At 37.7% G+C, this 16,199-nt stretch overlaps 1 protein-coding gene and 2 non-coding genes across 5 annotated transcripts; all 3 read right to left on the minus strand.

Moving 5' to 3' along the window:
- Window positions 1-23: 23 nt before the first annotated feature.
- On the minus strand, window positions 24-15,718 carry RABGGTB (Rab geranylgeranyltransferase subunit beta). Of its 3 annotated transcripts, none has more exons than XM_076339878.1 (9): window positions 15,687-15,718; window positions 14,948-15,055; window positions 13,629-13,826; window positions 11,114-11,219; window positions 9,567-9,619; window positions 9,337-9,447; window positions 7,222-7,347; window positions 6,266-6,415; window positions 24-3,438 (listed from the first exon to the last, which is right to left on the minus strand). In XM_076339878.1, exons 1-9 carry the CDS (start codon window positions 15,687-15,689, stop codon window positions 3,298-3,300), a joined length of 996 nt encoding a protein of 331 aa, XP_076195993.1. In that variant the 5' UTR covers window positions 15,690-15,718; the 3' UTR covers window positions 24-3,297. The 3 variants fall into 3 exon arrangements, with proteins under 3 accessions (XP_076195993.1, XP_076195992.1, XP_076195994.1); XM_076339877.1 differs by lacking the exon at window positions 15,687-15,718 and adding an exon at window positions 15,430-15,499; XM_076339879.1 differs by lacking the exons at window positions 7,222-7,347; window positions 15,687-15,718 and adding an exon at window positions 15,430-15,500.
- On the minus strand, window positions 12,549-12,633 carry LOC143161471 (small nucleolar RNA SNORD45). The gene has a single exon (XR_012995536.1). It is a non-coding gene; the product is annotated as a small nucleolar RNA SNORD45 (small nucleolar RNA).
- Window positions 14,703-14,785, minus strand: LOC143161470 (small nucleolar RNA SNORD45). The gene has a single exon (XR_012995535.1). It is a non-coding gene; the product is annotated as a small nucleolar RNA SNORD45 (small nucleolar RNA).
- Window positions 15,719-16,199: the final 481 nt, after the last annotated feature.

Here is a 16,199-nt window from a genome sequence, read left to right on the forward strand (position 1 = left end):
AAATGATACAATAGTAAATACAGTTGCTGGGCATGCAACAAGTTTCATTATAAATATGCAATTACAGACAATAAAACGGTGACACAGGAACGCAAAGAAATGGTCTGCTATGCTCTTTAAAACAGGAGTAAAGCATTTAAACATAATTTGTTCCACATCCGTTCTTCAACATTCAGAGACTCTTTTAGTAGGAGCTTCACAGATGTTTTCCCCCTGCTCCAGAGTTTGGATACCAGAAGATCCCAATAAAAACCATAAAGCTTGTTTACATCTAGAATTGTCTTAATGTGCTTCTATGCATGTTTTAGAACACTGTAACACTGCTTTGTTTATTAGCATGTAATATACCCCACTAAAACTGTTTCAATTAACATTTTGACTAGTCAACACTTTGTCTCTGGAACTTAATACACCTGCATTAAAAAAACCTCCAACCTGAAGCCAGCCTTTACTAGGCCACAACTCTTTGTGGACAGTTGTACTTTGATGGCTATTCAGCTTCACAATAGAAATTCTATCGGTTGCAGCTCCTCAGCTGACATCTGAAAGGCACTGCCCCCAGCCTCCTAGTTCAGAACAGGCATGTGCTCTCTCAGCACTGAGCATCATCAGTCAGACAGCGTTAAAAATTCAAGCATCAGAGTTCAGTTTCACTGCAGAGCAAAGGATGGAAGACAGCAGCTGCGGATTCCAGTTACCGCCACTGTCCTGAATTTCAAGTCCTACCTTGAACTTTCCATATGCATTCAGACTCCTGAAGCTGGTGTTAGACCTTCTCCTCTTCTCTGACAGAAATCCAAGTGTATGGCAAGAGAAGCAGAAACAAAAGGAATGTCCATCTTCCACCTTCCTTTATGGTCACAAATCAAAAGGCTGAATTTGCCTCACCAAGCTGTCTCAACAAAACTGAAAGGAAGCACCTTTGGAACAAAGCACATACCTCTGGACTTGACCATGTTCTTAGAAGGTAATAGAATGGCTGTTGATTCCCCTCCCTCCCCCCAATTTTCTTTTAATATACATATCTACAGACACACAATTCTGTGTACCTGAATTATTCATTATTCTTTCACAAATTCTCATACAGCATCTTGCCAAATTTATTGCTGGGAATGTGAGCTACACTACAGTACTTAAGATCAAGTACTAAGATAATGTCAGGATCTTTCCATATAAAGATTTCCATGAGGGAAAAAAAAGTTATCAAAGTACAAATCTCTGAAAGCCTTTAATAAAGGACCTGTAACTGAAGACTGAGAACAGTAGATTAATTACTGCAAAGTTTCTAACTACATAAGCTCAGAAAAAAACATTATCAGTACTATTAACAAAATAGAGGTAGATGGTAACAATGTATTCTGCACCAAAATGAGATAAGTCTTGACATAGACACACTGTGCAACTAATTTTTTTCACAGTACATTTAACAGAAAATGTGATTTTGTCTGCATAAGAAAAATTGTGATGACTCTTTCTACAAATACAGTATTTTAAAAAACTGATGTAAAGAATGGAAGAATATTCTTAAGAAGTTTTTAATTTGTGCACGTACTCCTTTTTTAACCTAGAATCTTACAAGGTCTTTACAAATCACAGCAGACTTCGGAAGTGAAGTTGACCAGACCTTCTTCAGAGAAAAACTCCAATAATATTAATATGGTTTCAACCTAGAGTGAAATGTTCTCCACTGTCATGCAGTACCACCCACATATTAATTCCCAGGGTGTCTCAATCTACACTAGACTAGAAATTCTGAAGAGGATTCTATTTTGTCTATACAACATGGAAAAAATGACAATTTCCTAAGTACTGAACAGTGTTTCCTTAGATGAAAAGAAGTGGCACTTGCAAAGATAACCTGGAATGAGAAAAATTTAACAGAAAATTTAAAAATAAACTTTACAGTTAGATAAAACCTGATCAGTGCTCTCATTCCCTCGCACTCAACACAAAGCCTACTGTAACTTTTTTCCAAACCTTGAAAAATAAATTAATTCCAGGCTTTGACCAAAGAATTCATCAGGCAACTGGACAGCTAAAAAGAATAGGGTTTTTACCCTACTTTTTTTTATCTAAAAGCCTGTAGAGAAGGCTTAAAAAATTCATTAGGAATATTTGAGCATTCAAATACACATTCTCTCTTTGAAATTCTCTACAAGTAAAGGTCTACCAAAAAGTTACTTTGTCCAGTTCTATCTGACTCTCTACTAACACGAAGAGGCTGGATAAAACTAACCAGCTGGCTTTTAAAACTGTGTTTGAAACAACTTTAGACCTTCCTTAAGCATAAGTACAGAGATTATCAAAGACTTCCTCCCCCTTCATGATTACCTTTTACTGTATATTTCAACTGGAATATGATTCAGTCTCAGCCAGGGTGTGTGGAATGTAAATTAAAAGGCAATTTTAAGGTTTCTGTGAAGACAAAAACGGCTTAATCCTTCAGAGAGCAAGTGTTTTCCACAGCTAGTTTTATTCTCAATTACACCATAATCAAGTGTTGGCAATTATTGTCTTAAAAGCTATGAAAGCAGGATTTCAACCCAGCAACGAATTTAGGATCAACTCTGTATTCAGTCACAAGTCACTGTCCTATAGAGACCTTCTCTAGAGCGCTTAATGTTAGCAAGTTTCACTATACATACTCAAGGTATGCTCTATTTCAAATATCAGCGAAATTTTGTCTAAGGGACTCATCAATAAATGAAGACATTTATATACTTAATGGAATCATAATTTTTGTTTTCACTGGTATCAATTACTATCAGAAGAAAAAACTTGTTTCGCAGTATATAAAAGTGATGGCAAACATGAACAGGAAGAATTAAATACACGTGTGTCGCATTAAGTGCATGGCTTAAGTAGGGTTTTGTTTGTTGGGGTTTTTTTTTCCATATTCTTTTAAAGTGCTTTGTGTGATCCACCATCAAAACATGCTTGTGTAAGACAAATGCTAGCATGGTTGATATCACAGGAATACAGAAATTAAGGATTCACACAATTGCTTTGACTTGAATATCCAAAAAAAAAAAAGCAAAGGTCCATATTATTTAGATACAGATTAGAAATGTTTCTACATCTCTTATATACAACCAAAGAACGTTTCACTCAGATGATTAGAACCAGCCTGTTCTGATACAGTTTACAAAGTGACAAAGCCCACAGTAAAGCTACTGCTTTACTTTCATAACGTAAACACATCTCAAAGAAGAATATGCTAACAGTTTCAGAGATGAGATGACTTAAACCAGTAAAACCAAAGCAACTGGGCATATCAACCTTTTGTCTCTACGAGGCTTAGCTCACAAGCTCAGGCTGTACATTTATTCTTCGAAGGACATCTTCTGGCATACAAAAGACAGGATTGACGGCCTTAATTTGTTCTTCTCCTAATAAAGATAGTCCAGCAATTCCAAATAAGGTGTGAAATGGATCCACCTGGGAGAAGAAAGAAAGTTTGTGTCCATTTCCAGAAGTCAATCAGCTTTTCATTTGTATGGAATGAATCTTTTGTTTGCTAGCAAGAGAACTGCAAATCTCCATGGCTGGAGAAGACAATGCAACTGAACAAACTTTCATTTGTGCTAACGTGTTGACAGGCAAGACAATTTACACAGCATGCATTTACAGTACTATGATTTACTCAGAGACGCTTGTCAATTGTCTGCTGCTAAGAAGATTTTCAACTCCGAATCTGGAAGGAAGCACTCACATGTCTCCATTAGCACGCAATGTCATGGGGTAGCAGAAGCAAAGATTAAAAAAAAAATTAAAAGTAAATTTGATCATCTACAAGTACCACTTCCATAATTTCCCCATTTGCTCTTCAGCAACATTATAATGCTCTTTAATGGTCTCTGAATATGAGCTGTGCTGTAAAATCTTGAGAGGGGAGCAGCAACCTACTGTGCTAAAAAACTAAAAGGAAAAAATACAAGGAAGAAAAAACCCAGAAGAGACAGGAGCAGTTATTTGGTATCCAAATATTCCTTCACTGTATGAACCTTGCCTAAAAGCATGTATCACCACATTAACTGCAATAGACTATAAATTCTCATGACCTAAGCATCCTGTCAGTGGAGTTAATTAGCCATTCTACAAAATCCTATCCAAAAGTACTTGTGCTGTCTGGTGCAGCGTACATCCTGTTTGCGTTAGTGGAACTTCTGACTTTATTGCTAAGGTTCTATACTGCAGTAAACTAAGCTGAATTACCATGTTATAGCCATATACAGGATCTCCAACCATTGATCACAGCCTAGAAGGTTCAAAATACACTAGCATAGCAAGTCTTGCTCCTCAATGGTTCAGCAACCACATTACAGGTGTGGTCAAAGCTCAGACATATATGTTTGCTTGCTCCTTCCCAGAATGAGTATGTGGCCATTAGAGGAGGGGTAAAATAAGTAAGTACATAGCAAAATAGTAATAATAAACAGTACACTTTAGGAATGGCAAGACAGAATTTCCTTGTACTGATCAACAGGCCCAGAAGGGGAGACCGTCCCCAATGGGAAATGTGCAAATGAAGTTACAGATTCAACCTCTTGATGAACAGTATGTGTGTTCAGAGAAACCCAGATTCCTAGAAGATATATCTACTGCTATGTTGTCTGCTCCTTTCTGCAATTTTCTTTAAAGCAAATAAAAAAAAGGAAAAACCTGTTGAACTACAACTAAGAGCTAATAAGCACAGCTACTAAGTTATCGAGAACTAGCTGCTTGTAACTTAAAAAAAGACAGCTGTCTTACTGTCAAGTGGTTCAAAACCTGAAACACGATCACAATATCAAATCAAAAGACTAGAACCTAGAACTAATTAAAAAAAAACCCCAAAGAACCCAACCCCCCAAACAAAAAAACCACCCCCCCCAAAACCACACTCCCCCCAAAACCCCAAAACAAACAAACCAACCCAAACCAACAAACAAACAAAGAACTACAAAAAAAACCCCAACCAAAAAACAACAGCGTCTGTTAGGAATGAGTTTCTGGAGGAACAAAGCAAAAACCTGTAGGCATCAACATTTCTATGGCAGTGCCCACTTCAATAATGGATGACAGGTAAAAATAATATGAAATGACCGCTAACAATATGCAAAAACTCTCCCACAGGTGCCTGCATTAGATATAGAGGAAAGGCACTGCAAAGCTGCTCTTCCAGCAAGACAGAAATAGCTCAAGTTTAATCTCAAAGCCAGAAAAGCATTAAGACTTTTAAGTGTTAGGCTTTTCTTGGAGAATTCTGAAAAGGGAAAAAGTCTTTCCGTGAGCTCCTCAGAAATACAAAAACCTTCCTATTTTAAGAACACCAAAACACTTTCCAAATGACAGACCAGAGTAAAGAGATTTCTCCCCCTCCCCCAAGTGGGAATAATGTATCAGCTTGCAAAGAAATAGAAAGCTACTTCAGTTTTTAATGCATTTGTGGAGAAAGGAAAAGACACGGTCAGCTGCAATAAAAACAGCTAAGACTTCCCCCTGACCGCTGACAAATAAGCGGTCAAGTGTTCTATAGGAATTGCACTGAGGTCTCATAATACTTATTTTATCTGTCCAGCACCCTTGAAAGACACAAACTTTATTTGCCATTGTACCTGGACAATCTCAATTATTTCTGCTTGAAAGCAGAGAGAACACACCAGCTAAACCATAATTGCTCTCTCAACCAAGCAGAAAATCCATACCACCAGCCTCTTCATAATGTTATCACAGAAGCTTCTTCCTCCTTCATCTAGACAAATGCCAGTGAGAGGATTTATTCAGTGGCTGGGCTGGCACAGAACAAAAGTTAGCATATAAGGGTTCTTAATAAAAACTTATGACTCATTTAGACCAGACAAAACCACCAAGAGAGTTGAAGACTACCTAACCTGCGCGGGACTCTAGCTTGCATATCATTTTACAAAACAAAACAAACCCCAAAAAAACCCACACATCCCACCACCAAACACAGTATTTTTACAGAGATCTTCCAAGTGGTCTCGTGAGAAACGATTTGTCTGGTATGTGTTATGGGAACGAAACCAGACTTTGTAAGGAATGGCAACTGACTTCAGTAGGGGATACTACAGTGCGAGTGCAATATAAAATACGTGCTCCCCAAGTAAGCCTTCGAAAGCAACTCTACCCTATTCTTTCCTTCAGAGGCTCTGCAAAACACTTACACCTGGATCACGAGTTGAGTTACACTCAAACGAGAAAACTTACACTTAATTGAAAATTTCAACTGAAAAAGTATTTTATTTAGTAAAGGATTATTTACCATATCTCCTGGTCTGTCAGCAAATCCTCCAGTCTCCTCATCCTGGCAAGCCAAAATAAAGCAGCGCAGTTTCTCTCTGTCAATCCAGTGTAACCTACCAATCATCTTCAAAGATGCTAGCACCCACCATGAGTAACATACATCAGGTAACTGGCAAGCAGAGAAGCACATTAGAATTTGATTTTGTTTTAAACATGACGTTGCAAATTTTATTGGTGATTGTGCAAATTACTAGGTGTGCTGTCATAATACTGTTGCAGAGAAACAACACTTAAAGAGTTTCTTTGGGGTAAAAGAGAAGAAAGTTCCTGGATGCAGTCTCTTCTCAGAGGACTTCCCTTTTTCAGGAAGGGAAAGTCTCTTTTTCAAACCTCTTCCCTTCTTCAAGAAACAAAACTACAAGAATGCGATTTTGAAACAGCCTTCACCTTCTATAGGAGAGGCTAAAAAAAACATAGCGCCTTTTTCAGGAGTAAGTACGAACAACTTCTTATCAACTAGTTTCATTTTTTAGAAAAAAAAAAATCTGTTGGTTGATTATCTATTTGCCAGTGGAGATTATTCTAGGTTACACAATTTCCTAGTGTGATGTGGAACACTATTACACCCAGGATTTACATCCAGTAAAACACTAATTTTTGTACAAATCCTACAGAAGAGATCAATCCCAACGTCAGAAAATATTCAAGCCCTGATTTAACAGGATACTGGTTCAAGTGGTCAGCAAGACATACTTCAGTATTTGTACCTTCCTAAACTGAGGACTCAAACTAAGCATAGCTAAGGACTGCATGACAAGTGTTAGCAACAAAATGAAGCATCAAACTGAAGGCCTGACTTCTTTGAAAAGTTTGCTAAATATTTCATAGAAGTCATGACATTTTCCAGAAGTACTTTACCTTTAGAAAAAATAATCTCTATTGAGGTTTGAACAAACAAAAGAAGCCACCTAATACCTTCTCTGGTCGTCCATTGAGACCTCCAGAAGGTAACTGACGTTCACAAAGCCACCAACCCAGCAAGTCAACATTTATTTGATGCAACTGGTCTGTTATAGCCAGAAATCCTGTGCAACAATAGATCTAAAATTACAGACATAAATTTTTTGTGTATTTAAAAACTAAGTATAGTTTAGCAGACTAAATGCAGGAAGATCTCAAAGCAGGAATACAGTCATGCAAACACAATACAAAATAAGCACACATTTCAACTTTTAATTTCAATTGAGTTTTACCTTTCCATTAGAAAAGTATGTTATCGTTACAGTTGCTTTTGTATAAAAGTACCAGTTACACAGTGTAATTATAGAACAGGAAGATTTTACTAATATAAGACACTAATGCAAGGTCTGGAAAAAGATCCTAGAAGATCAGGCAGAGCCATACAGTTTTATTTTAAAAACAGACTCTCAAGCCAGAGTACCCAAACTGATTTCTGCAGGCTGGATATGGCCTTCATGAAAATTTTGCATCCAGCCTATGGTTTGTTCCTGTATGTGCCTCTTACCCTAAGGCTTGTGGAGAGCAAACTAAAGACCAAATGAATTCTCCAGCAGAAACAGGTTAGCCCTGATCATTTAACTATCCTGGCAATCCCACATACATCTAGTCATGTCAGGCTTACTTTCAATGTGCCATGTAATATATGGGCATCGATTAATCCCTGTTTATTTTTTCCTGGGAAATAACATTTACAGTGCAACAGCATACTCCAGTCACATTTCATGCAGTCACCAAGAAAGTAGCCAAGCACAAACTGCAAGAAACCACAGTATTAACTGAAGCCTGCTCATAATTGCGTTTTCCTAATAAAACACACCGCCAAAAAGACAACAAAAAACCCAACAAAAGCACACATCAACAGGGATGTGCCTATCCAAGAATACTGCAAAATAAATGTGATATTCTCAGAAAACGTTTGAACTACTGTGCAGGTGAAGGAGTTGCCCTTAACAGCATTTTAAGGAGTACGTGAATATGCACAACACATCTAATCCTCCCAGGAAATGCCAGCTGCAGGGTGGGTTCAGCTACTTAATCTGACTTCCTTGAACACCAGAACACAGTCCAGCCATTTAGACCATATGGGCAATGCTACTGTAGATAAAACTCGTAAGATAAGGTACATGTACCAGATTTAATTTTTTTTTTTCCTGATTTAAAAAAAGGGGGGGAGGGAGAAAAAACCCAGCACTTTTTCTCAACAAAATAACTCTAGTATTTTGATGTGCTGAGGTGAATCCTGGCTATGGCATTGCTCACCATAATTATGCAAAATAAAAAGGGGATTGCAACAGCATTAAAATATTTTATTAAAAGCTGATTTCTATTAAAAAATTCAGGTTAAGTGCAATAATCCCTTCCATGAAAAAAATAAAAATAGGAAAGGTAGTTTTTATGTAAATTTTCTGCTGGAAGAAGTCATTGAGATTCTCTTCCTTGAGAGATCCCTTAATTTGTTCCAATCATATTACTGCATTCGCTTCTCAAATAGATTTTACTGCGCATCTTTCACTAGGAAAACACTCTTTAGTGCCTACTACAAAACATTATCAATGTTCCCATGCCCGAGTTAGGCATCTCATCTTAAAACTGACTTTCCTCAAAAAGTTAAGCAAGCCTCCCCTTGAGAAGTTTCACGTCTCATTTTTATTTGCGTTCATCAGCTGATAAATATCAAACATATTATACAATTGACCTCTGTTTCATTATGATTTGTGGCAGACACAGTGATAGATCTTGTCCAATGTCTCCATTAATACCCATTTCAAATTCTCTAAAAATCCTCATGCTAACTATTCCGACATCACTATGTGAAGACTGAAATACAGTCCTAAAAGTTGTTCCCTTATAATCTTTTTTTTTGGCCTAGATTATAACCTCCAGAGTCTCATCGTCTCAGATTTATCTACCTATTTGTTCACTTCTTTTAACTAAGGTACTAGAATCAGGCATTTGGGAAACAAGAAAGGTACATCAATTGACATCACCGATAGATGTCGTAAAGAAACGTTTATAGGCAGTATGTGACACTTGCTAATTTAAAACATTTCCATATAAAGAAAAACTCACCTGTCCTGCATGTGATTCGGAACCTGGTCTACAACCAAATCCTCCATCAAAGTTCATACAGGACAAAACGAATTCTACTGCTTTCCCCACATCAATAGCATCCAGCTTTCCCTGCAAGTCAGAAAAGCAACTAATGCACTTTATATTCTACCAAGCTCCTTAACTACAGAAACTTCAGCAGTACCAAAGAGAAGATTCTGTACTTGTGCAAGTAATGATTTAGGACTTACCAGAAGTGCAAGAGTTGCTGCAGCACAGAAGGAGAACCTTGTATCTATTTCTCCTAGAATGTGGGGGGTAGGGAAGGAAATAAGAGTATTTTTATTAACAACAACAAAAATACATTTAAACCACCACTGAAAATATGGAACAAAATGTTAAAATACTAGGTTTTACATTGAACAACAAAAATCAGCCAAAACCTGCCCCTGTACTGTTTCCTTTTCCAGCCCATGGATTACTTCCTCAGTAAATCAGAAAGTGTACATTACAACTCAATTGATCTGTATGTTTACTGCACATAAAAATGAACAACTCATTTTGAACTGGTGTATAGTCAGATATATATCCAAATCAATTCAACTAGTGGTAATTTATAAATAACTATATAATTTCAGAGAGTATCTGTAGTGGTCTACTAGATAATTGAAGAGCAGTGGACTCAAAAATACTCAGACACAACTCTTGATCTGCCTTAAATCCAGGCAGAAGTAGAAGGCATTTTTGTTTTTAGAGGAAGACTGATGAAACTTGCAAGTTTTCTTTTGCATAATTATACCTGGAAGCTAAACCAAAATGCTACACTTATAGCAGAATGATTGCTCGGCAAGTCCATACCAATACAACTCTCCTAGCACAAACTCTGAGCAATTAATACTTGAAGTCAAAATTTAAAATTGAACCCAGCCACAAACAGTCATTTTTTTGGTCAAACTGATGCAAGAGTTTTCTTCTTAAGAAATCCACAAGCTGAAGCATATAAAACAAACACATGCTGTTCTGTCCTACATCAGGTATCAACACTCCTTCAGTTGCACTGTAACTGCCTTTCAGAAATAACATAAATCCATTGTGCATTCAGTACGTTTGTTTCAATACTTCTAACAAAAAGGATGCAGCAAACTATGAACCATTTTAACACATAGCATAACAGCTACCTTTACAGTAGCATACATATACTGCCATGGTCTTGATTGTTGAATTTTACCAGAACAGTAACATGAGTGATACACAATAGATTTTATTAAAATTTAAGCATTCCAGGGGGACAAGTATTTTTAGAGTGACTAAATATTTATGCTACAGCTTAAAAATACCATCTTTGTTCATAAAGAATTTATGTGCAGAAACAAAATCAGTATTAACAGAAGTTCATGACTACAAAACCAGTTTTTCTCATTCCCACATAGTGAAAGATCCTTTCACAGCCGAAATGGATAAGGATTGGAACTGACTGCCATTAAATAGCAAGCATATACTATTCCGTAAGGAATGTCTTATCTAGTATATCAAAGTACTGTCAAGTTACAAATACCCAAAGGTTTTCTTCTTTAAGAGCTGGACAATTTATTTTTAATACAAGAATGGAACAGAAGTTTAGAATATTTATGAAAGGAATGAAACAAAAATCTCTCTTCACAAAACTTCCTTTTTCATAACTCAGAAAATAAAAATGTTGACACGCAATACATAAGCAAAAACACCTTCCAAGGAAACTTAAGTTCACAGACTTACATACGTCAACCTAGTCACTAAATTTTAAAGATCTAAAAATTACCCCATTTGTCTCCAGCAAATGATCCATCTTCTTTTTGCAAGTTCTGTATATATTCAACAATTTTATTTACATCAACAACATGGAGACTATCATATAAGATAAGAATCTGGGAAAAAAAAAAGACGACACAGTAACAATCAGAGAGAGGCAAAAATTTTAAAAATTTCTTTAAAAAAAAAAATCCTAGATTTATAAAAGACTATTTAATTGACTGTGAAAACTATTTGGTAAGGTTTATTAAAATAAAATTTCATTCACTGCAGTTCATCTATCTCTGTCTAAAAACTTTAAGAAATTCTCAAATGAAAATATAGGCAATTCCAGCTCTCCTTTCAAAAGCATAATCAGGTTTATTTGTTAGCATTATGTAGAACAGAGATTTGATTATGGTTGATTTTGTAATGGGATAATGACATCCTAGACTTACAAATTTGTAGTTTGTGCACTGCTGCTACTTGGATATGTGCAAGTTAAGCAGCTAGTTACTAACACCACTCACAGTCCAAGCCTGTCAGCAATGCTTAGTTTCGAATTGTAAGATTTTTATTTACATTCCATTTTTAAATATGAGAAGAACCAAATTGCAATAATTTAAAAAAAGTATGAACAATATGATTAGACACAAACTGTACAGTCAATATATTCTGGAAGAAAAATAAAGGTCATAGTAGGGAATACAAAGTTTTCTGAGCTAGCACTAATTTGAACTGTTGTAAACCCATACAACACAATGTCATATGACAACAACAATACTGTTTCTGAGCCCCAGCTGGCTTCGTGTTTTTACTCATAACTTGCATAATCTGTAAAGAAAGTAATTAAGAATTTATTATAAATAGCATAATAGAAAGAACAGTTGAAACTAAGCATTATCATAGTGCCAATCCCCAAAAATACCAACAACTATGACTTTGAACACCTAGAGTTAGCTGGAATCTTTCAACTGTTAGATAAAATTTAAGTCTTACGGAAACGCAAAAAAGAATTTATAACTCCAACAGAAAATATATAATCATAGCATGCTCCTTAAAAAGCAAATCTGAACACATTACTATTAATTGTGATCAAAGGAAGATGTGAGATGACCCTTTAAACATTCCAGATATGCAGATAGGACTAAACGGTGTTTGTTCACTAAGAACATGCATGCTCATTAAGACATGCTGGTTAAGTTTACCCAAAAAATTTTACATCAGCACTTGCTAACACCTTTCAACTTCACACATCTACAGCTGCATTCACGTAACATGAAAATATCTCCTAGTAACATGAAGTATTTATTTAAGAGCTAACATCCCTAATACGTAACAGTAAACAACCTCAAATTGTACCCCTTCTCCTTATACTGGATTAGAATTTGTGAAAGGAGTTTGATTGGGAGTTTGGAAAAGCTCAAACGTCACAGCCTAAAGAAATTTAAGTTTCCTGGTTCTCAGAGTACTCAGAGTAATTCTAGAGCTAAAGTGGTGATAAATATCAACTTTAGAGCAGATAACACATGCCAACACTCATCACTGACCCAAGAAAACAGCATTCTTCTGTCCTACCTAAGGGTTTCAAATCCAACACCCTAAATCCAACACACTTCCTTCCTAAAACAGGACGCTATCTTATTTATTTGTAACACCATTTGAATATTTCTTCCATAAGATTGGACTAGAAATACATTATGCAAGCAATCAAGCAATAGTTCAGAAACATTTGAGCCTTTTTGGTAATTTTTTTTTTTTCCACGACCGTTTGCGTGAGAAGGAGAACAAAACAAAACAAAAAAAGGATACAAGAGACAGTGAAAAATTATAATGGAAATAGTTATAGTGAAAAAATAAGATTGAGAATTACTTTTTCCTCAGGGGAAGAATACACACCAAATAAATAAATGCCCAACAGACTGGTATCATTTTTAAGTTATACACAAAAAAGCAGATTTGAGGAACACAAAAAAGCAGATTTGAGGAACACAACAAGAACTGGCTACCACAATGTTTCTTTCGTACAGTACTAAAGTGTAAACACACTACACATAATTATACATACTACATAAATATAGTTTATATAAACAATTATTTATTAATGTGTTATAATATATAGCAATCATACTACATAGTAATATATACATTAAAAAATAAAATCAAAAACTTTACTCTTATTCTGGTCATACATATCTTTTACCTCAATGTACACTAAGAAGAATTTATAAAATCCAAAATTATCTACAAAAAACTCCAGTAAAAACTGTAGCTAAGAAGTATTTCAAAACAACTGTTACAAAATTTATCAAGAATGCAGTCACTATTAAATAATCATTAAAAGCACAACATTCCCAAATCTGACAATTTTTTAGGAAATGATACAGCTAAATCCTAAAGTTTTGTCCATTAGGCATTTTTTTTTTTAATAAGGTACTGAAATAGTTTTTGCCGTCAGCATCCAACAGTACCTGGTTTGTAAATCTGCAATCAACCAAATCATTAACCACAAATGTTTTTGTCTAAAATTACCCTGTTATATTTACCTGGACAGCACTGAGGGTATACAGAAGATGAGGATCATGACCTATGCTGGCACTTATTCCACCACATTCATGTTGACACGATTTGATGAATGCCAGAATTTCTTCTTTGTTCATTCGGTGCAGCTGCCCCATGAGATCCATTGCCGTCAGCCCCCAGTAAACACCACTCATCCTCAAATACTCCGACATACAGTATTCCTAAGTAGTGCATTATTTTAGTTCTTAATCAGATAAGCACATCATCAATACAGAGCAATGAAAATACATTCGTTAACATTTACAGTTTGTAATATGTCAACCATCTTCCATCCTATTAACAACTTCCTATATATCAGCCACTCACAAATACTCTGTACATCGTGCATGTGTGTATATTACACACGCGTACATACTGGCACATGCACATGCATATATCTACATATACTAGATGTATATGTAGATCCCTTCCTCCCCCGTATTTTCTAGTTCAGAAGTATCAAGCTCAACATCAAATTAAACACATACAAGTAGTTAGGCACCAGTTCACTTCAGATCATCAGTTATTATCCTGGCATCCAAACTACCACTCAAATTACCACCCCAACTAGTCTCAAAAATAACAAGTCTAACATTTAATGAAACTTACTTCCAAGTGCCAAAACTGCCACAATCTAAAGCTGCACTAGGAAGCACAATCCCATATTGAATTCTCTTACATTGATTACATCACCTACACTACCCATAAACATTATTTTCTACATGCAGTACTTTTTAAGCACAAGAACAACAATCATAAGCAATAGTGCTCAGAGTTCTTTTGCGGACAGTAAAGATAACTGCAACTTTTCTTTTCTTCAGACATAAGCAGTTATTGACGTTTCACCTGCTGGAACTGGAATCCTATTGTTGTGGGCTACATCTGATAACCTACAACTACAAAACCAATGCTAGTTGAAGTGTTTATCAAAGCCAGTAAGCACGAAGCAGTGCTGTGGTGAGATTCAGTCTGTTGTCCCATCAAAACAGCAATGCGTAAATGCAGCTACGCTCCTTGTGCATTCTAGTGGATGAAGAAGCAACAAGTAGTTCATTTCCCAGGTCTCAGAGTAATTCTAGAGCTAAACTGATAATCTTCAAATTTACACTCAGGTAATACATGCCAAAACTCATCACTGACCTAGGGAAATTAACAAAGACATCTTTCTTTTATACTTTGGATTGCAGGGCAAGAAACAATTAGCTTGTGAGCATGCATCTAACCCTTAACTCTGGGCAAGTAAACAAGAGTTATTATTACTGTTAATAAAACCACAGCTGTACTGAAACAAACCGATACCTACATAATCATCTTTCTTTGTTCCATATGAAGCAATATAGTCTGCATGTTTCTCCGAAAGTAATGTGCTTGGGGCATCGGGTTTTATTGTAACATCCTTTTGCGGTGTCCCCTGTAAAAAGTACCAACAAAACGTCAGTTGTATTGTCATTTCAAGAGGTTGTAGTACTTAGCTACAATTTATTCAACGCTAGTAGCAGTAGCTGATTGCCTGGAAACAGACATCTCTCTGTTTTGAACACGGGGCAGATTTCTTATCTCACATCGCCACTTTTCAGCCTGGCTAAATGCTTCCCAGGGAAAAGCTGCGAAAAAAACCTTTCAATAAAGCTGAGAAAAATCACCAATTCCCCAGAAATTAACTGAAAAACCGGAAGCAGGAGCCCTTCACCGCGCGGGCAGAGGACGCCGCGCCCCTCGCAGCAAAGGCCCCGGCCGGACGCAGGCCCCGAGGCCCCACAGCCCCGGGCTGCCGCCCAGCCTCACCTCGCCGCGCGCTCGCCGTCCCGCCATCGCCAGGCCCGGCCCGGGCGGGCGGGCGGCAGGCGCGCTCCCGGCTCCACTCTGGAACCGGAGTGACGAGTGCCACCACCGCCGCCACAGCCACCAGCCCGCGCCGGCCTCCCGGCCCGCTGCGCAGAGCTGCGCCGCTGGAAACCCGGGCGTCGCCCCGAAGGCGAAGGCGCGGGCTCTGCCGGCCCGCCGGGCCGGGCCCTTTCCTCGGCGCGGCGAGCGATACCCACCATGTTCGCCGCCTGCACCGGAAGGAGCGTCGTGCTGCGGGGCGGAGCAAGAAGTGGCGCCCGGCAGGGCCCCGCTGTAGCTGCCCGCGAGCCGCCCGCCAGTACCTGCGGTCCCGGGCCGAGACCGCGGCGGGGCAGCGGCCGTCCCCGAGGCCGTGCCGCAGGGCCGGTGCCGCACGGCGCCCGGGAACCCGCAGCGGGCCCGCGGGAGGGCCCCCCCCTCGAGCCTTGTGTATATACGAAGACGTTCAGGCTTGCAACAACGAAAGGTTATTTTAAAACAGGCGAGGGATAAAATTTGAAGTGTACTAACTCCAACTGTGTGCTTTCTTGCATCACAGCAAACAGGACATTTAGAAATAGCTTCAGTTTCCTTCTGTTACCTCAGTTCTATGGAAAAGCAAATCCAAGGATTTAGTCACAGAGCAGGTAAGGATAACTGTCCTTTTGTTCAAAAAAAACCCCTTTGCTTCCTAATTAAAACTCTCTAGGATGATCATGCTTTTGATTACC

This window comes from Aptenodytes patagonicus, chromosome 5 (assembly GCF_965638725.1).
Source record: "Aptenodytes patagonicus chromosome 5, bAptPat1.pri.cur, whole genome shotgun sequence".
In the NCBI taxonomy this organism is placed as follows: domain Eukaryota; kingdom Metazoa; phylum Chordata; class Aves; order Sphenisciformes; family Spheniscidae; genus Aptenodytes; species Aptenodytes patagonicus.